The sequence below is a fragment of the Symphodus melops genome (assembly GCF_947650265.1).
Source record: "Symphodus melops genome assembly, chromosome: 20".
Taxonomy (NCBI): Eukaryota; Metazoa; Chordata; class Actinopteri; order Labriformes; family Labridae; genus Symphodus; species Symphodus melops.
Genome location: NC_136710.1, coordinates 4120527 through 4147963, shown reverse-complemented (window position 1 = coordinate 4147963; position 27437 = coordinate 4120527). Strand labels below are relative to the sequence as shown.

The following is a 27437-nucleotide window of genomic DNA, read 5'->3' as shown; positions in this document are numbered from 1 at the left end:
AAGTTGTTTCAGCTGCTTGATACTGTTTATTTTAGCTTGAGCATCCAGTTGATTAAAATCTGTTTCTTTGTCAGTGTTGGCTTACAAAGATCTCAGAAGGACATCAACATGACTGTTATATCTACTACATAATCATTTACATTATAGTTTATATATTGAAGGGTCAGTAATTTGTATCTCCATTATTTGACAGTTTTATATTGTCAATGTATTAAAGTACTGTAATGATCATAATAATTTTTTTAAAACAGGAACAACAGTTTCTTTTGGTTTTACTTGCTTTTTGACAGACCAGCCAATAAGAATACGGTCTTTGCAGTGTCTGTTATCCCACTCTCTCTTTCCCATATTTCCCTTCTATCTTCAGCTTTCATATCTGATAAAGACAAACGTTTAAAAAATCATCCTTTTAAGAAAGTTATTGTTGTGCTACGTTTATTCATTATCAATCAACGATGTGGAGTTCTTTACCTTCGAAAATACAGAAATACAAATTATGAACATTGTCATCTTTTACAGTGTCGCAGCTCAGTGGCAGAAAATAACCAAGGTTCTGCATCGCTTGAGCAGCCATATGTTTTCTTCTTTAAAAGCAGAGATTTAAGTGAACTGGTAAAACTTAATGGTACACATTAAGGACACACATCTTTTAGTAGTTGTAGTGGTAGTAGTGTACTCAATCAATATTTAGTACTGAAGTTTTTTATACCTACCCTTTTTACATCACATAAAAGTGTTGTTGGGACCTTCCACGGCGGCAACATTATGTTGGGGTTTTAGGATGTAACATTTAGTTGTTGAATTAAATTGAATAATTAAGTTTACATAATTATTAAAATAAATCAATTATTATTATTAAACTGAGTTTAATAAACCTTGGGGCACCGCCCTGTAAACAGGGAACAACCAAAATATTACAAATATCAGTCTCAAATTAGTTAATTAAATACCAATATCATTAATAATCTGTATTTAATTGAAGGTGTGATATCGAACACAAAGACCTTTCACCCAGCCTACGTCACAAACCAAATACACAGTAATCACAAACAACTGCTCTTTAAATTATAACAGAATTTATTTAACAAAGAAACATCAAGTTAATCAATGAAACTCAATCAAACAAACAACTATTATAAACCAAACTACAGGTAACAAACATAAACAAGCGTGGCACGTGTGTGTGTGTGTGCGTGCGTGTTTCTATGAGAGTGAGTGAGAGAGAGAGAGAGAGAGAGATCAAAATGGCAGCGCGACCACGCGTGGTCACGTGATGGCGGACACAGAATACAGGTCTCCTAACCTGGTCTATTGTCTAGAGACGGAGTCAAACTGTCTCTACCTGATCTACATTTCTGCAGCGTCTGGAAAGCCACAGATCTCTATGTGTGTGCGTCTGCCGAAATGTGCGTGTGTGTGTAAAGGGAGAGAGCGAGAGAAAAGAACGCACCTCAGAAGCTCAATCTCAGCCTGGAACTCACGCACAACTCAGAGCATAGTTAACTTCACTACCAGAAGCCAGTGGCCGGATTTGTATCAGCCGGCGTTCACACTAGTCTTTCTGATAATGAGTCTATTACCTGGTTATGACGCGAGAGTTCACAGAGAAACACACGGGACGCAGCGGCACAAATAAAGAAAACAAAAGAGGTTTTACTCTCATAAAATCTAAGACACAGTGGTCAAACACCAAGCAAATATTATCACAGTTTCACAATAATAACTCCGTTATTAAACACTCTATATATCTAACTGCCCAGACCTAGCTAAGCCTCACTTGTAACCGTTTGTCCGCGGTTGATGAAGGAAGAAAAGGGGTCCTTGCAACGATCTTTAGCGTCTTCCTGCAGTTGTTGGCTGATGGCGCCGCGTCCAAGGGGTTGAGCAGGGCCGTAGTGTCCTCCGTCGAGCGAGGTGATCTCCGTGGATGTCCTTTCTTTTAGGACGGAACGAGATGTAATCCTTACAATCTCTCTCAATACCGTTTTAATACGGGAGAAATAAGACGCTCTTCTTAGAGATGCGTTCAAATGGATGATCTAAGCTCGGAATTCAGGATGTCGGTATGCTTCAAGGCCTTGGGTTATCTGCGCGCCAAAACTTTTAAACAAAGAGAGTCGTGCTGCGAAACAGGAACAGAGTTGATATCCTCGGACGTCGCCAGACGACGTATGAAAGAGGGAGAACACTAGTTGTCCTGGGGTTTTATCCCTCCCAAACTTCACACCTATGTGTTTGGTGTGGCAAAGCCTTCTGGGAGTAAATGCAAGGCATGCTGGGATAAAGAGTCTTTTGTCATGGTTCTCTAAAGGGACACAGCCTGAACTTTGTCATCCTGTCTGGACCCAACAGTCTAGTGCAGTACTTGAACTACTAATTTTACGTTACACAGTTTCAAACATTTCATACAAAACAAAATGAAGTTCTAAAACATTTCAAACTAATTAAGTAGGTCACAGAAGCAAAACACAACCAAGAGTTTCAGTCTTTCATACTCATCTGTCCTATTTTTGTCTGATGATTCATACATGTTTAAGGCCATCAGCGCCCCTAATCTTTTTATTTCGAATGAGGAAATGTAACTACATGTTTTTAATTAACTATCACAGCCGTTCCACATGTTTTTTTTTAAACCTATGTTTTCACTGTAACTTCTCCTTGTGCATTTACGCCTCTCACCAACAGCTGTCTCTTTTTCTCGTCTGTATCAGACTTTGTGGGGATTCTGAATGGCTCTAAATTAAAAAATAATGGGGCACTACATGACTCCATCTGGTTACCACTGGCAAATATTAATATGGCACAGATGTGATGGGACACATTTGCTCTGGTATAAAGCACCTCTTTATTCAGATGAGGGTTCTACACTGACCAAGGGCCTTGTGCTTATTCATTAGTTTAACATCAGCAGCGACTCGATCAATATTAAGCTGAATCTGCTCTTTTGCATTTTTTTAACAGTCGTCCTCTCATTGAGTCATTAGTACATTATCCATTTGGAGAGGAATCAGGTTAATGTGGTTATCAAGTTAGTTAATTTCCTATTTGCTCCTTGAAAAACAAAAACGTTTTTGTTAACATTGAAAATGCTGACTGAGAGGTCACATATAATTTTCCCATTTATCAGGCATATCAAAATATGAACAACTTGAACTTGCAGCTCTGTTTTCATTTCAGTAAAGAAACTGTATATTCTATTTGATAGAGAGTAACACATTCTCCTTTCCCATATTTGATTGGTATACTTATAAACAGTTGATTTTATTTGCTTTATTGTCGGCATCATCAAGCTGCTTTCAAAACTTGAATGTTGCTATTTGAACAAGGTCACTTCAGCATCCACCCATTTTTCACACTGCTAAAGTTGTTCAAAGTTATTAATAGTGTAAATTCTGCTGCTTCAGTGACATCATGGCCGCTGTCAGTGAAAGATGTGCCTCCTGCAGCAGAGCTGTTTAAACAGGAAGTGGTCAGTCAGACTGTACCAAGTACCAACTATATCATGGGGGAATTACATTTGTCCTCAGTTCCCCTCATGTTCTGAGTTTTGTGGTTTTTACTTTTTGCTTAATTAAGATGAGTAAAACAACTTTTCACTCAAAGTTCCCAAGAAACCAATAATCAATGAGTTAGAGCCCGCTGTGAAAGCATCAGGACAACTGTTCCCGGAGTACTAAAGGAAAAACGTCTAGATGGTAAATGAGGCAGAAAGTAAAGTTACATGTAAGATTACAGGAAACATATTGTCAACTTTTTGTCTTCTTTTTTTCTGCTAGTGAAAACAACCTGAAAAATAATAATATTTAGCCCTGGGCAATAAGCAGTTCATGTTTCTGGTGTTGTGGGTTTCAAACAAACTAGAAACTAGATCTCTACCACAATGTGGGAACATTTGCATGTTGAGGTTTTTTTTTTTCACCCTCTTACTGTGGCTTTAGTTGTTTTAATTATAATTTTTGTTTTTTTAGTTACATATCCTTTTTGAATCCCTGAGAGAAATTCTGGTTTAACACTCTGTTATTTAGAGACATGCTTCTCACACACATAAGCCGGATTCACACACGTGTTCAAACAGGACCAGTGGACATGCTTTAGTGGAGAGAGCATGTCAGAGTGTGACTGCTACACACTGCTACACAGCGAGTACACCAGAGAGGTTGGGGGTTCAGTGCCTTGCTCAAAAGCACCTTGAAAGTACTCCATTATGATCCACACCGGGACATGAAGTCTTACTTATTATTTCTAATGTAAGTTTTTAAATAACATTCATTTTATAATTCTACCACCAGGACGTATTAAACAAGGACACTCATATTGTTTATTGCATGAAATCATATTTATAGTTTGTTGTTTTATGTGGTCTTAAAGTTCTGAGCATGAAGTTTCATTGATGTGCAATTATTACTTATTTATGCCATAGTTGATTGATTTATTTTACATCTGACAGAATTCATTTCACATGATCTCTTTCTTATTGGAGCAGCAGACAGGAAGTGTAAACAGGTTTATTGTGGTTGATGAACTGCTCTTCTCAGAATCTTGTGTAAAAGGGAAGGAAGTGAAGAGAAAGAAGAAGTCAGAGAGAAATACTGTGCTCACATTTAAATGAACTGTTCCTTGTTTTGCCTCTCTTTATTCTTCTGCATTATTACAAACACAAAGTTAATGTTTTTTAAAAAGCTAAGCGTCAGAGTTTCGTTGACTCTTTGGAGGTGAAGATGGACCAAACCTTGCGTTGTGTGCTGGGGTTTTTCTGTGAGTATATCAGTGCATCTTAAGTTTTGTCAATTTCAAACATTGAGTCATGTTTCTATGAACATGAAGTTTGGCAGTTTGAATAAAACAACAGGAGATACTGAACTTGCTGTTTGTACAATATTTGAGCAACACATGTACAGTAAATAGTCGATGGTTTTGTTATGTAAAATGTTTTGAATTAATTAGACCGCCAAACCCTTGAGATGAATCATCTCATTTTCAAGTGTTTTGACAATAACAGTTGTCTAAAATGAAACTCTATCTTGCTTTGATTGATGTCTACTATTAATTTAGTGCACTTCATTTTAGTGCTGAATTTGTTCCCCCGCGGATTGGCTCAAGGTGAGTTATTGTCTTATATTTCTGTTTTTTACCCACTTCATCACTTTAACAGCATCTTCATGTAGTGTTTTGTGTTTAAATATTATCTCACTGAATTTTTAAAAGAAATTGTCCTGGAAGGTGAACTTTATCTTCCTGAAAGTTTGCTTTTAAAACATATTTTTAAGTTATGTATTTTAGTTTTCTGTTTTGACCTGATTCTGTCCTTACCTTGGAAAGCTGCTGGTATCTCAAGAAACTGTTGTGATTCTGTAAGCTCTTATTTCTCTTTAACAGCTGCTCCTTTTAACGCTGCTGTACACGTTACTTTTAAACCATGTGCAACATTATTGTTGTGTCATTATTGTCATCATTATATTGTACAGACATTTAGATCATTACAATAAGGATTATGGATGAAAACTATCTCATTTTTTCTCTTTAGTTTATTTCCAATCCTGTTTCTTTCCTGAGTCTTTGTGATGTGAACAGATAACCGTCCCCGAGTGACCGTTACTCCCAACTGGCCTGAAATGTTCTGGGGTGAGACGATCACTCTCAGATGTGAGATTGAGGGAGGTGGAGACGCTGAGTGGACGTTTTATTGGAAAATACGAGGCTCAGAACAACGTACAACAAACAATATATACATTATTGACCATCCCACTTCATCTGACAACGGAGAATACAGCTGCTTAGGCAGCAGAGTCCACCCTAATACTACCTACACAGACTGGAGTGAACCCTTCGAATTGACTGTAATATGTAAGTTGAACCATGTTGACAATAAATAAAATCTGTTCATGTTTCCATCTAAATTACAAAAAAACAATTGTTTACTTTAAACAAACAGAAATCAGTCTTTTAAAAGGAGCTGTGTAATTAATTATGTTTTCCTTTCAGAATGGTGATAAAATAACTAAGAAACCATTAGAGCTTTTGTAATGTGCATAAAATATATCTCACTATGATTTCGTCAGTGAACTTTGAAGTTTCCATCAGTGTCTGAATAATTGCTCATAAAGATCATCTGTTATTCACATTTGACAAAAGACGATGTTTGTTGATATTGATCGAGCTCTCCTAAGTCTGATGGTGTCAAAGTGAGAAAAGTCTCTCATGTTGTAGTTTTTTTTTTTAAGTGATAGAGACATGATGGGGTCTTTACTGGAATCAAACTAATATGAATATATTTTAAATGTAACATAATTTAAGAGATAAATTCTGACACTAAGTCAGTTTTCCTTCTGGGAGCACCACTGTTTGAGTTTGACTGTAGGCACAGTAATTTACCTTTTCACATCTTTGCTTCCAAATCAAACAGCAAGAAAACCAAAGGCTGAACTGAGAGCTGAAATTACATCCATTCCAGCAGGGGGCGCTGTGACCCTGACCTGTAACGTGAACCCTACATCCTCTGGCTGGACGTACCTCTGGTACAGACAAGACAAATTCTCTTTTATCACCATCACAGAAGATTATGTTTACCTCTCAAATGGACAAATCAGTGTCTCCAAGGAAGGAGTCTACAGGTGCAGAGGCTGGAGAGGAAACCCAGCTTACTACACTCATTACAGTGATTCAGTCTCTATCAACAGAATCTGTAAGTTTAAGGTTTTTTTGTTTTCTATTCACACATTTCTTGATAAAAAGGTAAAGATGTTTCTTTTTACCTCCTCATTGTGTCCTTGTTGGGAACTCTTCAACACAAACAGTATCAAACAGGGCTGTTGTGACTCTGCAGCCCCAGTGGACTGAGATATACAGCGGAGAGAAGATCACTCTGACATGTGAAATCGAGGGTGGAAAAGACTCTGAGTGGGAGTATGAGTGGGAGACAACCAGCTCTGATAGATCTGTAAGACAGAGTGAATCCTTTGAATTAAGTGCTACTGTTTACAGGGAAGGAGAATACAAGTGTAAGGGAAAACACAAAACTGAGGTACTTACCTCAACACAGTGGAGCACTCCACTCACACTGAAAGTATCAGGTAAGATGGACTTAAAATCATTTATTTCCTTAAGGTATTTTTTATTTTAAGGGCTATTGAAAGAAACATTAATCCTTTCTTATTTCCCTGTTTTAAACTGAACAGCACAAAAACCAAAGGCTGAACTGAAGGCTGATGACACAGATATTCCAGTAGGAGGTAATGTGACCCTGACCTGCTCTGTGAGCTTATCATCTGGTTGGCAATACTACTTTTGGTCCACAGCAGATAAATCCTCTAAACCATCAACCGTAAAAGATGTCTCCTCGACTGGACAAAAACGTGTCTCTAAGGAGGGACTCTACTGGTGTAGAGGAGAGAGAGGAAACCCAGCTTACAAAACAGAGGACAGTGATTCAGTTCAGTTAAAGGAAAATAGTAAGTCTTGCATATTGACATTATTTGGTGTAGATTTAAGGTTTTTTCATCTTTGTATACTCACTGTGAATTCTTGAACATTAGCGGTTGCAAACAAGGCTGTCGTGACTCTGCACCCAAACTGGTCTGAATTCTACTATGACGAGTCGATTACTGTAAGATGTGAGATAAAGGATGGAGACGACGCTGAGTGGGAGTACGAGTGGAAAACAACCAGCTCAAGCCGCTTCAAACCTTCAAGTGAAAAGGAATACAGGATTGGAGCTGCTTATGATTTACACAGTGGAAACTACAGTTGTAAGGGCAGAAAAAGAAGTGACCAGTCTCCAACAGATTGGAGCGATCCCATCACATTAACAGTTTTAAACAGTAAGTAACGTCCATTTTAAATACATATTAAACTGTTTATTCAAATACTTTTTCATTTATATTAAACAAAAAATCAACTTCTTATTTACTGATATCTGATTTTCCATCATTACATGATTATTTATTTCTTTGAATAATCACTTTTCCAACAGGTCCACCCTGGCCTGTCCTCACAGTGTCTCCATTATGGCTGAGTGCTGGAGACTTTGTGACTCTGAACTGTGAGGTTAAACATCCATCAGCAGGATGGAGGTTCTACTGGTATACCTGTAACGCTACTTCCAAACTATCTGACAACTCCTACAGCTACCAGCTGCTATCTGAAAGTGAAAAGTCTTCCTTCATTGTTCATGGACAGACACACACAGCAGCATATGTGTGCAGAGCTGGAAGAGGAGATCCAGAGCGTTACCTTCCTTACAGTGAACCAAAGTTTGTCTGGTCTGGAGGTCAGTTAGATTCTGTCTTTATCTTGAGAATAATATCTTTATTCATTTGATGTTTATGAACAACTTAGACTTTTGTCTCTATGAGTCAACAATCAGAGAGCAAGATGAGAATTGATCACGATGACTTCATGCTCTTTCTTTCTGTGAATAACTTTTCATTGAGTTGTCAGCTTGTATACATACACATATACGTGCTCAAAAAGCAGGAAGCTCATAAAAGAGAGTGTTGAACATAATCATAAATGTTTGCAAAAATATCTTCATCTATCTGAATAGACAATTTAAATACATCATATCCAGTATGTAATGTTTGTGTATTCACAAGTACATATGCTTGATGAGACCTACAGTACAACATACACAGCCAAATGTTAACCCCTCGTTTCCTTGGTGAGTGGTTGTTGTTGTTTTTGGTAGCATGACAAACACTAAAATGAAGATGATGAGAGACTCTCTTTTTTGGGCGTTTGTGATTATAATAATGTTGGTCAGTAGTCCGTCTCATGTACACACAATATGAAAAATCTAATTCAGGCTTTCCTGACAAAACAATAAATGGAACATGAGAAAAAGCTACAGACCTGAAACACAGACACAAAGTAAGACCGCAACTACCCATGGAGAAACATCTGTATGAAATGTTCATCTGTCATATCTTTAGAAATGGAAGGTCAAAGAAAGTCATTTAATTTTCAGACAGCAGAAGCAGCTGGCTATTTAATTAGATATAAAATCCTACAGCAGGTAAGTTGTGTGTTCTTTTTTAATCTTTAGACTGCTGGACTTTGTTAAACTCCTTGTTTGTTTTTTCTTCAGATTTGCCCTCACCAGCATCTCTCACAGTGAGTCCTGAAAGAGCGCAACACTTCACCTATGATTCTGTCTCACTGAAGTGTGAGGGGAACTCTACTCAGTGGAGAGTGAGGTTTCAACAAGACAGCTACCTGAGTGATTGCTCCTGGAGGGGTCATATGACTGGATCAACATGCACAATACACAGTTCCTTCTCAACAAATCATGTATTCTGGTGTGAGTCTGATTTAGGAGAGTTCAGCAACGCTGTCAACATCACTAAAGAGAGTAAGATTTTTATCTCTTTTTTTTTTTTTTTTTTTTTTTGCCTGATCGACATTGAGAAGAGAATTTACTCTCTTAATGAGATAAGAGCAAAGATTAAAGTCTGAGTGTAAATCATTATTGATCTGATGCCAAAGTCTGAAACACAAGAAGGAGTAAGATGTAAACAAGATCACACATCAGATTTATCATGACTTTAATGCATGGCTGTAAAAGAAGAATTATATTCGGATTATTCTGTGTCTGCTTATCTTCAAGTTTGAACCTGATGATCTCTGGTTGAATCCTCTTTGCTTCAACTGTTTAACAGAGTCTGATATCATCCTGGTGAGCCCTGTCCATCCAGTGACTGAAGGAAGTTCAGTTATTCTGAGCTGCACATTAAAAAACAACGACCCTGTATCCAATGTGTTCTTCTATCGGAACGACAAACTCCTTCAAAATGATACCAGAAAGCAGCTTAATATCTCTGCTGTGTCAAAGTCTGATGAGGGCTTCTACAAGTGTCAAACCTCAGGGAGAGAGTCGTCTCAGAGTTGGATGTCAGTAACAGGTGGGTAGGATTGTCGAGATCTCTAAAGTAAGGTAGCCTAAACATTTGCTTGCACTAAAGTTAAACAGACACTCTTGAAGTAACATCAAGCTGGCTGAGAGAGCCGTGTTGATGTTAGCTTAGCATGACTAGCAATCAGTACTTCACTAGTGTGAATGACCTTAGACAACATAACTTCAACAATTATATTTTCAAGTAAAAACTCAGGTGGACTTTTCTGTCGTAATTCAGATGAATCGATTTTGACATTTTGATGATTCAATAATTTTGTGTTGAATTATTAATTTAGTTGTTTAGTCCAGGATTTGAAAGAGTATCAGATAAAATGATGTATTCGACTATAACTATCCATCAAGGCTTGAGAAAACATGACCAAACATTTAATCATCATTGTCCATAATGTGAAGATGTGTTTTACAAGCTCATTAACGGTTATTTGTTATTAGTTTTAGCAGGGTCCAGGTCTGAGGACTCTTCATCTCCTTTAGTTCCTGTGATTGTCGGGCTGATTTGTGGAGTTGTACTTATAATTCTTCTGCTTCTGTTGTATCGCTGCAGACGGTCAAAGGGTGAGACCTTCATTTCACTTTTTTTTCTCGTTCACATTTGATGTTTTTTTCCCCAATTGCTTGATCTGAAATAATGACAAACTAAATGTCTCTTTCACAGATTCAAGCCTTTTCAGGTCAGTTCAGCGCTCTCTCATGTCTCATTTTGAACGCTACATGAACACTTTGCCATTTTGCTTTAACATGTTTTATTTGCTCAATGTTGAAGATCAACCCAGTCAGAAGGCACCAATCAGGACGCAGCCACAAATCCTTCCGCTCAGCATGATTTATACTCAAACCCACAGCAGGGTAAGCATTTAAACATGTACATATAAGAACACCTTTTTATTTTAACCCTCCAAAGATACAAAATGTTACTCGATTGATTCGTTCTCTTTCACTCTTTAGGTGACGTCTGTCATTATGAATCAATCAAAGGCCCAGAAGACGCCACAAATGGTACAGTGTCTACCTTTTTTAATAATGAAAACGTTTAAACAGATTTAAAGGTTTACTTTTAATCAACACGGAGCAGTCAGTGCAGTATTTAATATTTCTTTCACTGAGCGATGATGTCTTGCTAAAGTGGTTGGTGCATCGTGTATAATCTTTGTCGTTCATGTGTTTTGAACAATGCCAGTTTAGAGAGAGCAGATTGTCCTTTTGCTAATGTTGGAACGTTTGAATGTTGTAAAGACGACAAAGAAAGAGTGGATGCTATGAAGAAGATGTGTGAATGTCTCTGTTATGAGACAAACTCTGAGGTGCAGTAAGCGACTTACTGGTAATAAAAGTATCTTAACATTTACGAAACATCAAAATAAATCATATAAACATATTTTGCCCTCAATGTGATGATGAATATGAGGCGATGTTGGCAAGTCGGGCACCTAATTTTTTCTTGCATTTTCCAAGCTGTTGTTCCGACTTGAGGAGGCGTTCACGTGCATTTTACAAGTCGTAAACTTATTTTCTGGATGTGTCAGATAGCACATGAATGCAGCACTAATCCTCCTGCTTAAATCAAAAGCTGCACTGAGCATCGGCGTGTGACTTTTACTTTGGAAGTGAGCGGTTCCTCTTTCTTGCTTTTGCCTCTTTTTTTAAATTTCCCATAATACTCGCTGAATTGTGGAACTAGCTGACATTTAGCACGGCATGTCTTTATCATGATCATCAAAATGAAACAAGCAAACATTCACAGGGTATTTGGCAACTATTGTGAAACCAGGTCAATGATGTCATCCAACACTCTCCAAACTGGCGTTTCCTGAATAGTTTCTGACTGTAGATGAAAAGTAGCTCATGCACAGTCCAGATGTGGCTCTTTGTGGATAACTAAACATGTATTATTTCAGGTGCAAACCACTCCCAGTCCCAGGATGTTACATATTCTCAGATTGAGCTGAAAAACTTCGGCAAGAAAGGTAAGTATCTCGATAAGATGCAGCAGATTGGACATAGTATTGAATTGTTTTTACATTTATTCGTTTTGTCTTTTTAATTTTTTTACAGGAAAGAACCCTGAACCAAACAACAGCACGATTTATTCTGATGTGAAGTTAGAGACAGAAGGTACAAATGTTAAAATGCATCATGTCATACACTGGAGGGAATAATGGGTCAGCTTGAAGTTCAGGAACTATTCAGCAACTTGCGTGACTGAATTTTTCCACTGGGTGTCGAAAGAGACGAAATTTGTAAAATCTTTGCTAAATTTGGGACATTTATGACTCTCATTGCTCCTTTTGGCTGTTTGAATGTTGAATTCATGTCATTTCCAGATGTTTTAAGCACATTTCCATCTCATACATAAAGTATTAAGCTTTCTGTTTGTACATTACAACTTCAGTCTTCAAAGTTAACCTAAGATCTGTCTTTTGTTTCAGATCCATCCGTCCTTTATTCCCACGTTAGCCTCAATCCAGGTAAAGCCAAGAAAAAGAAAGGTGAGTGAAGTAATCAATCGACTACAGCACAATATCAAACATGTAATGTGTCAAATCACAGGTGATGTAAGCCTAGTGGAGAGACTTCCCATGATTCCCTGCAAGCCTCAGCATCATCCTGTGTTATTGTATTGATTGAGAGCCCCCTGGTGGCGGAATAAACATACTGCGCTTTTATCTAAATTCTGCATTTGTTTTAGATGCGTTGCTTTTGAACATGTTCGAACTTTGTGAAACTTAAAGACTGTGCGTCGATCAGTTTTGTGTTTAGTTTTATATACATTAGCTTTATTCTTAATATTCACTATCATGACGTCTTTTTTAAAACTGTCTCTCTCAGGGAAGCCAAATCCTGCTGTAACTGAAGACTCTGTTTACTCTGAACTCAAACCAGGTACGTCTCATGGTTTTGATGCAGCCTTACATCATGTGGACATTAACGTTAGGATTTATTTTATGTATATGTCAACTGATTTGAAACAGTGAAAAAGGTCTGGTAAAGACTGCAGTATTCTTGAATACTTCCCAATCATTTCTTGTGTTTGTTTCTCTCTCAGATCAATAAAGTTTCTATATCAGCAGACCTCAGGAATGGACGACAACGTGAAAAAAAACAAGTCTTTGCTTGATCAAAATTTACAGCTGTCAAGTTGTTATTTGGAGTTTGCATGTTCTCTCTGTGCGTTTGTGCATTTTCTAAAAGTTCTCCAGCTTCTTCCCCGAAGTCCAAACACTTGCTGGTTAGGTTCATTGGTGACTCTGAAGTTTCCCGTAGGTGTGAATGTGAGTGTGGCTGGTTGTTTGTCTCTATACATCAGCCCTGTGACTGACTGGCACACTTATAGCTGGACAGAAAGTGTTTGGAAAATTGAATTGTTACATTTCACATGTTTTTGTTTTGTTAAAATAAATTACATATTTTTTGAACTGCTTATATTGTGCTGTATCAAGAACAGAAGATTTTGTCCACGAGGAATAGTTTACAAATGTAAACATAACCAGAGTATAAACATCTCTACTCTGTTGTTTAAGCGTTAAGCTAACAATTTAGCAGAGCTGTTAGCCTGTTTTACGTCCTTTGTTTTTAGATTTAGATTTTCCTTTCTTTTAAATATTTAACTTAGTGCTCTAGTTTCAAACAAACCATGTCAAACATGTATTTAAACAAAAGCCTTTAAAAGTGTCTGTGGTTATTGGTGAACATGTCTGTACAGATTTATGCCTTTTAAATAAAATTGGATTTCGAAGACGTCCTCACAGCTTCTCATTTTTTTAAATTAGCAGCACCGATGCCAGTGAGACACAAAGACAGACTCATAGTGGATACAGATGCAGACTCAAAGGGAGCATTCAAAAAGGCAAGTTGTTTAATGCAGTCAAAGGTTCGGTACACAGAAAGCAAACCAAACAGGCAGAGATCATACACACTCAACATGGATTCAGTACACAGACAATCCTGGGATGATGAAGGTCGTGCTGACACACAAAGCTGCATTATGTTTTCAGTATGTCGTCTATGATATACCGTAATTTGTACTTTTAACTCTTTGTATTTAGCAGAGATCAAGTACAAGACAAAAGTAGTATCTGCATCGTCTGCAGTTTGTGTTCGTGACAGAGTCATCGTATAGAGTGGGTGTTTTAAAAAAAAGGAAGAAAAGACACCAGGGCCGGACTTAGCATTCGAGGAAACATGAGATCAGAAAGATATGAGCGTCAACGGCTTCACCCACAGTTTGCGTGCGTCATGCTTTAAAGATTTAGAGAGGAAATCATCACGGTCGGTGCTGGGAGCAACATGGCACACACAACGCTCTCTGTCGTGGGGTTTTTCAGTGAGTACAAGTTTGATGGTTTTTTTTATGATAACTTGTCAAGAACATTTTAACCTTTTTTTTTCTTAGTAAATTTAAGATGATTCAAATTATTAACCCTTTGACTGTTCTGTTTTTATACCTTCTGTAAAGTTTTATGACTTCCCTTTGATCATTCTTATTGATGTTCAATGATGATTCAATATTTAGACATTTTTCAGCTGTCAAAAGTTACGTTGAGACTTCAGCTGTTCTGTAAAAATCAAGTCTTCAGTTCTTAAACGCCCTCTTGTTTTAGCTTTAAAAATAACATTTTGTAAATTGTGATCACATTTAACGAGGTATCAATCTCCATTTCAGTGCTGGATACTCTCCTCCACTGTGGACATGCTGAAGGTGATGACAAACACTCTTCCCATTTTTCTCTTCTATTTATTCCCTCCAGACGAGTCAAACATGTTTGCATCATCAGTCATGGTTTTCTTTTCTGCAAACGTATTTTAGTCCATGTGTGAACACAAAGCAGGATGTGACTAATGCGCGTTAAAGAGTGTTAAACAAAGTGGACATCCTAATGAGAGGAGAGCTGCTGGGGAAGAGTAGTGTAAGTGTACTGTTAACATGTATGTTGTAATAAGTGTCTCTTCTGTTCATCTCCCAGAGTGAATGTTCATAAATATGATGATCAATGACTATCTGAGTTTCAGGAAAAAAATAAAACATATTTTTGTCTACATTTAAAACTTAATATTAAAGTCAAATAAAACCCAAATATTGTATAATACAAACTTGTGCTGTATTTTGCAATATTGTAAATTTTGTTGGAAAAAAACCTAAAATAATTAATTAAGTGATTTTTTTTAAATGTTTGATCAAGAAAAATGTTTGGATTCGCATTTGTAAATTACGTGAAAGAAAACTTACCGGTAGTCTGGTTGGTGTTACACTCCCTGAGAAACAAACATGGCTGCTTGTCAACATTAAAGGCAGGTAACAGCTCACAAACTTCAACATAAACAGTGGCCTGTTTAATGTGACAGTAGGGAACCTCCCTGAGGGGGAGTCATCTGAGAACACAAAGCGTTGCATGCATTATTACTGTGAAACCAAAAGTTCAGCCTTTAAAGTCAACAAGGAAATGTTGGTGATGAACGCTGGTCGGAGGGAACACTAAGTGAAGTTTTGCCTCAACAGGCTCTACAGTCACCCCGGGCTGTTCACAAGGAATGTTTGAAAGGAAGTGTGTGGTATTTAAAATCATGTGAAACCATTGATTTCATCTGTTTTGAGCAGATCAGTCCAGACCTGTTCTCAGCGTGTCCACTTCCTGGCCGAGTCCTGGAGCCAACGTTACCCTGAACTGCAGGTTTAACAACAGTGATGCATCGTGGACGCTCACCTGGTTTAAGGCTTTCCCCAAATCATTCAACAACTCCTACAGACATGAAGCAATGTCTCCCAGCTGCAGTGGACAAAATCAACGTTCCTACATTGTTCAGGGACAGAAACACACATCGGCATACGTGTGCAAAGCGATCCGGGGAAATGATACTCGCACCAGCAGACCGACGTTTCTCTGGTCTAGAGGTCTGTATGCTTTGTTTTTTCATTCCTTCTTTCTAGCACCGCCATGTTTACGTCTGTTTATTCTTTACTGTACTGTGATGTGACATCACAACCTCTGCAGACAGACACATGCACGACAGGTGTCGGTCACAAAAGACGTTTTGTTTTTGCTTCTTACACAAAAAAAAAAAAAAAAAGCCAAGTCAGCACACAAATTAGGGCTTTAAATTCATTCTTCCAAATCAATATCAAGTTTTTTTCGTCAAACTCTGTGCTGGATTTGACCCCTCACTTCTTCTTGTCTTTTTAGATGTTCATGAAAATGTAATCGAAGTGAACCCTGACAGAGTGCAGCACGTTTCCTCAGAGTCTGTCTCACTGAGCTGCAGAGGAGCCGCTGCTGACTGGAGCGTGACGAGATTAACTGAAGCAGGCCATCGCTCAAACTGCTCTGAATGGGGAACAGTGAAAGGATCGACGTGTGACATCAGAAAACGTGCAAAAAGAACAGCAGTGTACTGGTGCCAGTCTGGATCGGGCCAATTCAGCAATGCTGTTAACATCACTTTTCAAAGTAATTGATTTTTTTTAGACATTGTAATCTAATTTGATTTTGATTTTTTTGGGGGGGCGAGGGAGACATGTTGCCCCCCTAATTGAGAACCTATAAAAGGAAACCCACATAAAGTCCACAGATGAACATTACATTTTGTTATAGTTATAATAGTTTGAGATCATTTCCTGACAAAGAACCTTTTTGTTGTTTTATTACAGAAGCGTCCAGCTCTGAAGGTTCCTCCTTTCCTCTGCCGTTGGTCGTTGGACTTTCTTTTCTCGTTGTCACCCTGACTCTCCTGCTGCTGTTCTGTTACTGCAGGAAGTCAAAATGTGAGTCTTTAAGGTTGTCAAAGAAAAACAAACTCATAGATAATGATCGATTCATTCTGAGGTTCAATATGAAAGAATTTAACATCGACTGCTTTTTTTTGTTTTTGGTTTCAGATACATTCTTCACCAGGTCGGTAAAACGTTTTCCCCCTCGAGAAGCTAAAAGTGCATCCAGTATGTTTTTGTCTTGTCTGTTTGACAGGATCTTTAACCTTTGTTATTTTTAGGCCCTCAAAGTCTCAGAAAACTAATCAGAGCTGTGCTGCAGATGACGAGGTCGACCAGATCCAGACTCAAGGTAGAGAGAGGGCAATCTTCTCTCATCATATCATATATCATAAAATACTCAAGATGTATTATATGATTCATTTCATCCTCAAGGCCTTATCACTTCTTAGAAACACATGATGATTAATTATTCAGTAAGAAAGGAACTAAAGCGAACTAATCAGTCTGTTTGTAAAAAAAAAAACTCTCTGTATATCTGTTGTTTATGTTTCTTCAAGTTGAATCAAAACTGCTTTCACAGATTTATACAGTGAGAATGAAGCAGATCAGGATCTTTAAAGTAACTGGGATAGTTTAATCCTTAAATAAGTCCAAAGATCACAACACACTTTTCATAAACATTGCACAAAAAGGAAGGACGTTTGTGTTTGGTAGGTTATTTCTTTCTCCTAAAAAAGCTTCTTAGCAATAAATCTTATAGTGTACGAAAGCCTGTTTGTTTCCATTTTAAATGCTGCCACATTTGTGTGGATCATTTATTTGTGGGATGAGCAGCAGAGCTGAGTATGTCGCCCATGAGAAACGTGTCAAATCTTCTCTGGCTCTGCCAAACAGCTGATTCTGCTGTTGACTTGTGTTTGGTGTCATTTAAGTGGATTAAAGTCTGAGGAAACGTATAACAGACACATAACCTGGATTTAAGATGGTGAGTTATCTTCTCATGTTTATTCCAGGTGCTGATGAAGCCAACGATGTGACGTACTCATTGATTCTGTTTAAAAACACAAAAGTTAAAGGTGAGTACTGAAGACAGTTGTTTCAGGCTTCTTTACAGCTTCATCAGGCGGCAACCCCAGAAAAAGAGAATCTGTATAATCCTGCTCACCAACCTTTATTTAACTTTAATTATTAAAGTTAAATAAAGTGTTTGTGATTTACAAAGACTAAAAGGATAATAAAACAGCCCAGACTAGAAAAAAGATAAAAGAGACGAGGAAGGTGGGTGAAGGAAGGAGGAAGGTAGGAAAAGAGATGAGGAAGGAATCAGACAAACTAGGTGGAGTGGGATGGCTCAGCCTGGTCCGGCTCCCGAAGCTAACTTAATATTATATCTTAATATGTTTACAAGATTTTATTATCCTTATTAAAACAAGAGCCTTTGAATTTTCAAAATGTAACTCTGATTAATTTTTTTGGAGAATAAAGATCTTGTTTGTTTTTTATTCATCCGATCAAACGAGCAGGTCGGCAGAATGAAGCAGAGGAGGAGAGCTCTGCTTACGACAACGTGAAGATCGGATCATCTGCAGGTACAAAAACCAAACACAAGTTCAGACTTTATTTTTACACAACGTTTTGATATATTTGAAATGACTCGAGGTGCTTAATGAGACATCTCAGGTCCCGACCACCAGAACTCAATCATCTTCTCAACTCTTAAACTTCGATTTACATCCTAAAATGACAGTTTCTGTGCCATTTTATTTTAACAGAGGACATACAATAGAACTTGTTCTTTTGCTTTTCTTTAAATTTTTGCTGCGGCTGTTTGGAAATTCTTTTGCAAATAGCAGTCTGTTGCAAAAATATTTTGCAACAGACTTCTCAATTTTTTTCCATCACAGTATCTGTTGCAAACATCTTAGTTTACATTAAAACATGTTAAACCACAGAATTTACCTCAGTTTCCCTCCCTTTTACATGCATATTCTTTACACACTTAAAACAAAACTTAAGAGATTTTTTTAAGAGCCCTTCAAAGACTTTTGGCAAAAAAAAAAAAAAAAAAAGCTCAGAGACCCATTTTAAGGTCCCGACTGACCTGTTGAGGACCAACTGATTTAGATCTGTTCAGTTCAATCTGAGCTGTTATTGAACTAATGATCTGTTCATTTGTAGAAAAGATGTCTCATGAAACACTTTATTCTGAAGTCAAAGGAGGAACAGCTGCTGGTAAGAATCCCGCCACAGTGTTTGTTGCATGATCCAAACGGATGAACAAAATCTATTGAACCTTTTGAATAACGTTTCTCTGATTGTCTTTTAGGTCCATGAAGAAGAGTGTGTTGTGTTGCATGTGAGAAATTACATAGACCACCAAATGGTCTGAAAGAACAGAGGTGTCAGAGAGCTACAGGAGGGCATCCTCTTTCTCAGACAGTACCATACAAATGTAAATACAGATGTCATTTCAGTATCAGCAAAGAGTCACTGTCTCCAGTAGGACAGGATAACTTCAAAGTATTATTGAAATGTAAAGCTCACCATTTGTCACTGTAAGGTAACCTCCTCTCTGGATTGCATATAAGGATTTGAAATGTGAAGGTTCGAGAGAGAGCGCTGCAGACTGCGGCCTCCTCTCCACGCTGCGTGTTATTAAAGAGATCTGATTCAAGCGCCGAAGTCTGAAGTTCTTCTGAGACTTAGCAACTCTCCACCTCACAAAGGAGAATTTCCCACGACATGCATTAGAGACATTGCTGTATGTTCATATCTTTTATCTGGAGTCTATTTTGCTTTTTGCTTTTTACAAGATCACTCCTTCATGCAACAATAAACTTTTTTTTCATAACAAGATGCTGTCAATCTTCTTTTTTTTTCATGTTTCTTCTGCACAGTCACCAAATGGTTCAGAAACCTTGAAACCTGGAATATATTAGAAAACCACAGAGACGTTATACAGTGTACTAAAGGCCTTGACAGGACACTGTTTTCTTCATGTCAACACTTTAAACAGGAAATCATGAAATGTGTCTGAAGTAAGAATTTGTTGTAAGGAAACTTTCTGAAACTCTCTTCCCATTTTGTCTCTGAAAGTTGTTGGTTTTTTTTATGAATTGTTCTTTTTCATGTGAAATGTTTGAGGGTGTAAGAGGTGACAGAGTTTGTGTTGCACGTTATTTAGAGATTGAAACGTAGAAACGTTTGTAAAATAATGGAACCTGTTGGTTGGCTGGAGTTGTTTCATTACATCAACAATTAGCTCAAGGTCCTTCTTTTCTAACCTGCTGTGACACAGCATACTGTAAACAAGAGTTTGTATCTGTACCTTATAGATGCACCTTTAATCAGGTAAACAGTGGTGTCGTGGTTACGCTCTAAACATATTTAATTTAACATCAGAAAAGAGACTTAATGCTGTGAAGAAAACCTCACACAGTGGTCACACACACGGAGCTTCGCCCGTTAAGTACGATCTGATTTTTTCACACATGTACATACACAAGTGTGTTTTTTATGTTCTGTACATGTATTCAAAACGCTTCACGAGTAATCCCATTTTCTTTTAGCGATGTCGAGTTTTCGACATTTTCCTGACAGCATACTTGTAAAAAGGGAAGTAAGATGATGTTATCAACCACAAGCTTACTGAGCTCAGAGTGGCATGATCTTCATCTTAACGTCCGTTACACCTTCAGACGTGAGCAAAAACATCGAGAAGACGTCCTCAAGGTTTCAGAGAAGCAGAGAGTGACGGAGTGAACGTGGCCGAAGGGAGGATGGGACACACTTTTCCCTCTGTGCTCCTTCTCTTCAGTGAGTAGAAACATGACTTTTTAAATGTTCAGATTTACACAACTTGTGTGTGTGTGTGTGTGTGTGTGTGGTTGGGGGGGGGGGGGGGGGGGGGGGGCTTGTCTAGCATTGTCTTGTCTTGTATTTACCCTACCTGTGTTTCAAAAAATTATATAGACATCAATGTCAAGTTATTTTATATATAGTATCATATAATATATTTAGAAAGTGAGTAACTTTTCATTGACTTTGATTCAGTTCATTTGAAACATCTGAAGTCGAACACATTTTCTCTTTTATAACAGTCCAGCTTTATCTGTTAAATATCTAACGCTGTATCAATCTTTACGTTTAGTGACGAGCGTGGTCTTCACAAGTGGACAGGCTGAAGGTGATTACACAATTTATGTTTTTCTATTTATTCACCAACACCTTTTTTTCTCCCGCTACTGTCTGTCTTTCCTGTTAAGACTCACACATCTATTTTTGTGTCTGTGGAGCACGACTTCCTTCTGGCCTTTCGAGGTTTAATATTTGATTTTGAAGTACAACAACATTAAATACATTTAATATTGAATCATTTATTTGCCAGATGAGTGAAGACAACAATAATTTGTTTTCCATAAATGTTGCTCCTAAAGGATCTCTCAATTATAACACCTCATAAGGTCAGCAGGAAGTTTGTGTTGACGATAAGAGGATCTTGCAGATTTGAACGTCACCATTTTATTTTTAGTCATTCATCACCAATTATTGCTCAATAGAATAAGACAAGTAATACATCTGTTAACTCATGATTCATAAAGAGGTTCCTCAGGGTTTGCCAATCGTGATCGAACTCGGTCTTGATCTGTTTTCAAACATACATTGCTGTTTGCCTGATAATAAAATCAAGACATGAGAGACAAAGTGGGCATGATAACTGTATCAACAAACATTGATTATAACATGTCAAATAATCATTACAGCTCAAAAGTTTAACGTTACCCTGAGAGCTGCTAACACAACCATACCAGCGGGAGGACGCACGCTGCTGACCTGCTCGGTGGATCATGACGACCCTGCTGGCTGGAAGTACATGTGGTTCAGAGGGACAAAAGATTCTGGTGAAGAAATATTCATGAGAAATGACACAATGGGCCCGAACACAACAATCAGTGTCACAGAGGGAGGCGTCTACTGGTGCAGAGCAGGAAGAGGGATGAATTTCACAGAGGACAGCGACTTGGTCACCATTTACAAACTAGGTGAGCACGGTTTGTTTAAGCAACATTAATATATTTAAATGATGGTTTTTGCACATCACAAACAGTATCAAAGAAATGTTTCTGATCTGTCTGTTAGTGCCGGTCCCTTTTTTTTTTTTTTTTTACGTATATGTTCTGAGTTAAACAACCAATCAGAATTAACCTGCACAGAAAAAGAGGAAGGTCTATGTTGCTTACTGCCACTTTATGGTGGTTATCATTTATATCACTAGTAGACTTTTATATTTGATTTTTGATCCATGTTCTCAGTCATTTCACAGCTTTTTTCTTGTGATCAGTTTCCGCCAGGGCTGTTGTGACTCTGGATCCCAACTGGACTAAGATTTTTTCAGGTGAGATGAGAACTCTCCGATGTGAGATCCAGGGAGGCGAAGGCACAGAGTGGGTGTATGTTTGGACGACACCCAAACCAGAAACAACAGCGAGCTCTAATGAGTACAAGATCCAAAGGGCCGTTTCTTCCGACGGTGGAGAGTATCGATGCAAAGGCAGAGACAGAAGAGATCTTTATTCTTCAACAGAGTGGAGTGAGACCATGAAGCTGACTTTCTGTAAGTAACACTGTATGTGAGAAGAACATCTCATATTTAATGCCAAACCAGACGGCAGCTTGTATCAACCTATAGGTAGTCTGGATACAAATGAAGAGAGTTACAACACCGACATTTCCCCTTTAATATATATATATATATATATATATATATATATATATATATATATAGCTTTTTGAAATTTATCAGTGTTAAAAAGAAGTACCTGTTCTTTCTTGAATGCCTTTTATACATGTCCAATAAATACCATGATGTAATTGGTGTCATTTAAATAAGATTTTCTTAATTAAAGAGGTTTACATTTCAAAATCCGTCACAATTTGTTTTCACTCCCATTTTTTTGATGTCCTTGTTTTAAAGATCAAAGAGCAAGGGTGACAATCAGCGCTGATAAGAAAGACATTCCTGCAGGGGGCAACGCAATCCTGACCTGCTCTGTGACTCCATCGACAAGTGGCTGGAAATACTCCTTTTACAGAGACAACAAAAACATTTCGCCCCCGATGTTCCGCTCAACAAAATTCAGGTTCTCCCAAGGAGGAACCTTCTGGTGTAACGCAGAAAGAGGAAACCCTGTTTACAGAACATCGAAATCGGATGACATTCAACTGAACAATCTTGGTGAGCTTTTCAGTACGACGCAATGATACAAAAACACGTTCAGCAGTTTGTGATTTTTGTCAAATTATTTTTCATTTAACAGTTAGCGGCAAGGCTGTTGCGACACTACAACCACAGTGGCCCGTATTATATAAAGACGAGACAATCATCCTCACGTGTGAGATTCAAGATGGAGAAAAGACAATCTGGGAATATGAATGGGAAACAGACGGGTATAATAAACCTAAGAATCAACGTGAAGTCATCTTCACGGCACAGCAATACGTCAGTGGAAAATACCGGTGTCGTGGCAGAAGCTCAATGAACAACGAAAACATTACCAATTGGAGTGAATATGTCACAGTGTCTGTGAATAACAGTAAGTCACATCTGCAGATCAACAAAATGTTGCTTTGCATTTTATTCATCATCTGCTTTAAAAGTATATATGATTCAAAGCATTCATTCTGAGTCGATGACTTTCCAACAGAAACACCCAAACCCGATCTGGCAGTGTCTTTATCGTGGCTGAATTCTGGAGATTCAGTCACGCTCAGCTGTCACATTGCAGATGAAGAAGCAGGGTGGAAGTTCTCCTGGTACAAAGCTGTCCCAAAACTCTCAGACAAGACCTACAAATACGAGTTTCTCCCCGGTGACAGCAGGGCGACCGCACGCAATTCCTACGTGGTTCAAGGACAGACGAGCACAGCGGCGTACGTGTGTCGAGCTCGAAGAGGAGAGCATTTCTATTACACTCAATACAGTGATCTACAGTTCGTTTGGTTTGGAGGTCAGTTTGTATCTTTTTCAGCTTGTGCTACTTTAACACAATCATGACTCACGATAGAACGATAGAACGATAAATAGATAGATAGATAGATAGATAGATAGATAGATAGATAGATAGATAGATAGATAGATAGATACTTTATTGATCCCAAGGGAAATTCAAGGCATCCAGTAGCAGTATACAGACAGGCAGGACACAAGACATTAGTTACAATACACACCCGCTGTCCCCCCTCCCCTCTGTACTAAGATTTAGGAGCCCCTATGTGACGAAGAGTAAATATAATTACAGATTAAACCTGTGCAGTTAGCATTAGCATTAGCATAAATGTACATAACCTGTGAAGGAGAGAAACACGTGTGCTGGTTAAAAGAGACCTGTAAACAGTTAAGGAACCTTAGAAACTAAAGTGCTGACCCTCTAGAAACTAGTTACATGTGCATGTACAGTGGTGTTTGAGGTAGTGCCAGAGGTGTGAGTACAGTCATTAAACAGTCAATGCAGGGATGCAGACTGGGCCATTAAAATGCTCAGCAACATAAAGGCAGATGATTTGTATTGTTGTTCAAATCAAATGATTACAAATAAAGTGGTTCTCAACTGGGGGGTCAGGACCCCGAGGTGGGTCATGCAGCAATTATCACTATCTGGGTCGCGCCCATGAAAAATGTTATTCCAGAAATATGTCAGATGTGTCTGACAGTGAAGTTATAAAAAATCTAATTAAAGCACCTTTGAAGAAAATAAAAAGCAATGGAGCCCTACAGCAAGATACCCAACCATCACAAGACTTACAAGCATCTTAAGAACCCGGCAAGATAAGAATCCAACCACACGGGCTGATAAGATACTAAATATGCACCATGTAATCTCCTTTATCTCATCATGTCACTTCTCTTTTCAGACTTTCCATCAGTGTCTCTCAAAGTGAGTCCTGACAGAGTGCAACACTTCACCTCAGACTCCGTCACGCTGAGCTGTGAGGGGGACTCTGACGAGTGGAGAGTGAGGGGTTTCCAGAAGACGAACCCTCGCTCAAACTTTGACTGCCCGATGATAAGAAGAGCCACGTGCCACATTACCAGACCTCAGGAGGAAAATACAGTGTACTGGTGTGAGTCTGGATCAGGGGAGTTCAGCAATGCAGTCAACATCTCTGCAACCAGTAGGTTCTCTTCTTTTTTAATGCAAAGTACCATATATATATATATATATATATATATATATATATATATATATCCCTCCTCCATAAAAATACTTCTGCATGCACAAACAAGATGGCAACCACATAGATATTACTGATGTACTTATACACATGTACATATATATCTAATATATTTACAGAGTACATAAATCGATATAGATACATTCAGGAGTTTCATATTAAGACAAGATAATTGGACATTTTTTGGCAGAGGCCATCTACAGTATGTATTGTACTTGGTGGATTTCTGATTGGAAATGATATATTTGAATATCTTACAGGAAACGAATTGATCTTGGTGAGTCCGGTTCATACTGTCACTGAGGGAGATTCGTTCACTCTTGGCTGCAAGTTGAAGACCAGACAATTGGATTGCACTGTGTTGTTCTATCAAAATGACAAAATCATTGGTTTAGGCAACGGAGGACAGTTGCTCGTCTCTGAAGCATCTCTGTCACATGCAGGACTTTACAAATGTGAATGCAATAGTAGACAGTCTCGTGAGAGCTGGGTGGCAGTCAAAGGTGAGTTTGACCATAACAGGTCTATAACAATCCATAACAAGCTCAAATCCATTTACCAATAACTTTCTCTTTGCAGCAGCCAGATCGTCATCTGTTTTACCTGTTCTTGTTGGGCTCCTGTTAGCAGCCGTTGTTATAATTCTTCTGCTCCTCCTGTTTTATTATGTAAAATTCAAAGGTAAGACATTTTAACTTCCATTGAAAAATCATTAACAGAAGAGTTACAAAGGGGGAATTTGATTTGTTAAAGAACACCATCTTTTTTTTCACAGATCCAAACTGTTCCCGGTGAGTAAAAAACTCCATGTTTTCTCAGCTTTGCTCTAAAAGCAGAAAGTTATTAGTTATGTGTATTAAAATTGTGCATTTACTACTTCTTTTTTTTTAAGGTTGAGGCAGTGGTTGAGAACCAATCAGAGCAGTGCTGAAGATCAAATTACCAATCAGGATGTATCTCCGCAGCAAGTTTACTCCAATCTTATCCACGGTCAGTCGTCACAATAGAAGTGATTGCCTTTGTCTTGAAACACAACGTTTGTGCCAACTGTGACTGAGTCCAGTCGAGTGAACTAAATTCTTCAAGTTAGATATTTTTGTACTAATAAAGCATGAAATTATCATTTTAAAGACCCAACTTTTTTGAAATTCATTGTAATGGACTCATAACTTTGTCTGCAGCTGATGCCTCTATCTATGAATCCATTGGCCCAAAAACCACAGGAGATGGTTCAGTACCAACTTTTCTTTTTTTTAAAAAAACAAACAAAACATCTAAAGTGTAGAATCACCAACATCTCTGTGATAATAATCTATCTAGTGAAACTAAATTCTATTTTTTTTTCAGGTGAGATCGATAATGAATATGTCAATGAAACTCATCCGCCAACGCAGCAGCAAGCGAACACCGAATACAGTAAGCTCAACACTTTTTTTTAACTTATTCATCAGATCTTAAAGCTTATTATTCTTTTGCTAAAACAAAATTAAAACATTTTCATTTAAATAGCTGTTTTTTTTTTCACCTAAGGCGGGAGTCCTACTGGAGACAATGCAAAATTCTCGATGTTTTAATTGAAAATTAAAAATGATTTCATAATGGGAATGATTGAAAAACATCAAATGCTATTATATTATGATATTTAATTTATTTATTTTTTTCAATTGTAATTATTTTCTCTAATTTTGTTCCAGGTCCATGAAGAGATCTACGTCCTCCACAAAACAACCGAGGCACAGATAACACAAAGTGTGTAATTTGTAAAAACTCTGCTTCCCAAATGTCAAACTTGAAAAAAAATGGTCTCGATTACCAAAAAGTAGATGTCAGCTCTTGTAGACGAAGATGTGTATGCTTTATTTCTGCTGTCAAACAACACACAGTTACGTTGGTACCCTCAGATAGAACTGATTCTACCCAACCCAAAGAGATCCAGCTTTTTTTCTAATAAGCTTGACGATCAGAAACGTGGTAAAACTAGGATCAATATTAGAGATAATTTTGAAAAATGGAGAGAGGTGAGAGTACTGTGTGCACATTGACTCCAGGTAGACAGCTCTCTCCATTGTTTTAAAACTGGATTGCAGTACCCATTTTGAACACTTGGTGTCTGAGTTACATGCTGCTCCTTTCAAACTAAGTATGTAACTTTGTATATGTCGTACCTAGCATCGTGCCTGTTGTGTAAATAACTTTCCTATATTCAGTTTATTTTTAACCTATCAACATCTTACAGAAATAAAAATGTTGGGACACTAGTGGCCAAGTGGTTAATTGACGCACAACATGTACAGTTTGAATCCGACCTGTGGTTCCTTTACCACAGTTCATTCCTGATTTCTGACTCTTTCCACTGCGTGTCTTGTCTCTACATTACAGATATAGCTGTACATGTAATGGGCCAATTATGTTTATGACTAGTTGTGTTGATTGATTTATATTGACAATCAATCCTCTTTTGGTGTTTTAAAGCTTGCTGTAAAACATTTTTCACTTATTTTTTTTATACAATCACTGTACAAATTTCCTCTTAAAAATGTTGTTTGCAAAATAAAGTAGCATGCTGCTGTGTGTACACAGATAATATCTCCA

At 37.9% G+C, this 27437-nt stretch overlaps 3 protein-coding genes across 4 annotated transcripts; all 3 read left to right on the top strand.

Annotated features, from left to right (window-relative positions):
- Nucleotides 1-4429: 4429 nt before the first annotated feature.
- Nucleotides 4430-13643, top strand: LOC306841532 (Fc receptor-like protein 5). Its single transcript, XM_079371463.1, has 19 exons — nt 4430-4755; nt 5068-5100; nt 5572-5844; nt 6404-6682; nt 6795-7070; nt 7176-7448; nt 7533-7817; nt 7970-8266; nt 9083-9346; nt 9654-9896; nt 10343-10465; nt 10566-10581; nt 10674-10756; nt 10856-10906; nt 11806-11874; nt 11963-12022; nt 12337-12396; nt 12737-12790; nt 12954-13643. The coding sequence occupies exons 1-19, from the start codon at nt 4719-4721 to the stop codon at nt 12959-12961; spliced, it is 2784 nt and encodes a 927-aa protein (XP_079227589.1). The 5' UTR covers nt 4430-4718; the 3' UTR covers nt 12962-13643.
- Nucleotides 13644-15297: 1654 nt separating this feature from the next.
- LOC306841652 (uncharacterized protein) lies at nt 15298-18954 on the top strand (the record flags this gene model as incomplete). The annotated part of the gene is made up of 10 exons (XM_079371599.1): nt 15298-15367; nt 15504-15797; nt 16087-16350; nt 16551-16664; nt 16779-16794; nt 16892-16962; nt 17627-17689; nt 18137-18202; nt 18792-18845; nt 18940-18954. 10 exons carry the CDS (start codon nt 15298-15300, stop codon nt 18945-18947), a joined length of 1020 nt encoding a protein of 339 aa, XP_079227725.1. The 3' UTR covers nt 18948-18954.
- A 1418-nt stretch (nt 18955-20372) lies between these two features.
- LOC306841758 (Fc receptor-like protein 5) lies at nt 20373-27437 on the top strand. Of its 2 annotated transcripts, none has more exons than XM_079371723.1 (15): nt 20373-20429; nt 20764-20799; nt 21377-21655; nt 21955-22227; nt 22588-22848; nt 22931-23206; nt 23318-23620; nt 24525-24785; nt 25106-25348; nt 25425-25526; nt 25621-25636; nt 25738-25835; nt 26027-26074; nt 26193-26261; nt 26540-27437. In XM_079371723.1, exons 1-15 carry the CDS (start codon nt 20393-20395, stop codon nt 26545-26547), a joined length of 2310 nt encoding a protein of 769 aa, XP_079227849.1. In that variant the 5' UTR covers nt 20373-20392; the 3' UTR covers nt 26548-27437. The 2 variants fall into 2 exon arrangements, with proteins under 2 accessions (XP_079227849.1, XP_079227848.1); XM_079371722.1 differs by having other exon boundaries at nt 26027-26079.

Coding starts and splice junctions, on each gene's coding strand:
- LOC306841532 (XM_079371463.1), top strand. CDS start 4,719: ATGGACCAAACCTTGCGTTGTGTGCTGGGGTTTTTCT. Junction 10,757..10,855: donor ATACTCAAACCCACAGCAGG/GTAAGCATTTAA, acceptor TTCACTCTTTAG/GTGACGTCTGTCATTATGAA. Junction 12,023..12,336: donor TGTGAAGTTAGAGACAGAAG/GTACAAATGTTA, acceptor CTTTTGTTTCAG/ATCCATCCGTCCTTTATTCC.
- LOC306841758 (XM_079371722.1), top strand. CDS start 20,393: ATGGGACACACTTTTCCCTCTGTGCTCCTTCTCTTCA. Junction 22,849..22,930: donor CATTCAACTGAACAATCTTG/GTGAGCTTTTCA, acceptor TTCATTTAACAG/TTAGCGGCAAGGCTGTTGCG. Junction 26,080..26,192: donor AAACCACAGGAGATGGTTCA/GTACCAACTTTT, acceptor TTTTTTTTTCAG/GTGAGATCGATAATGAATAT.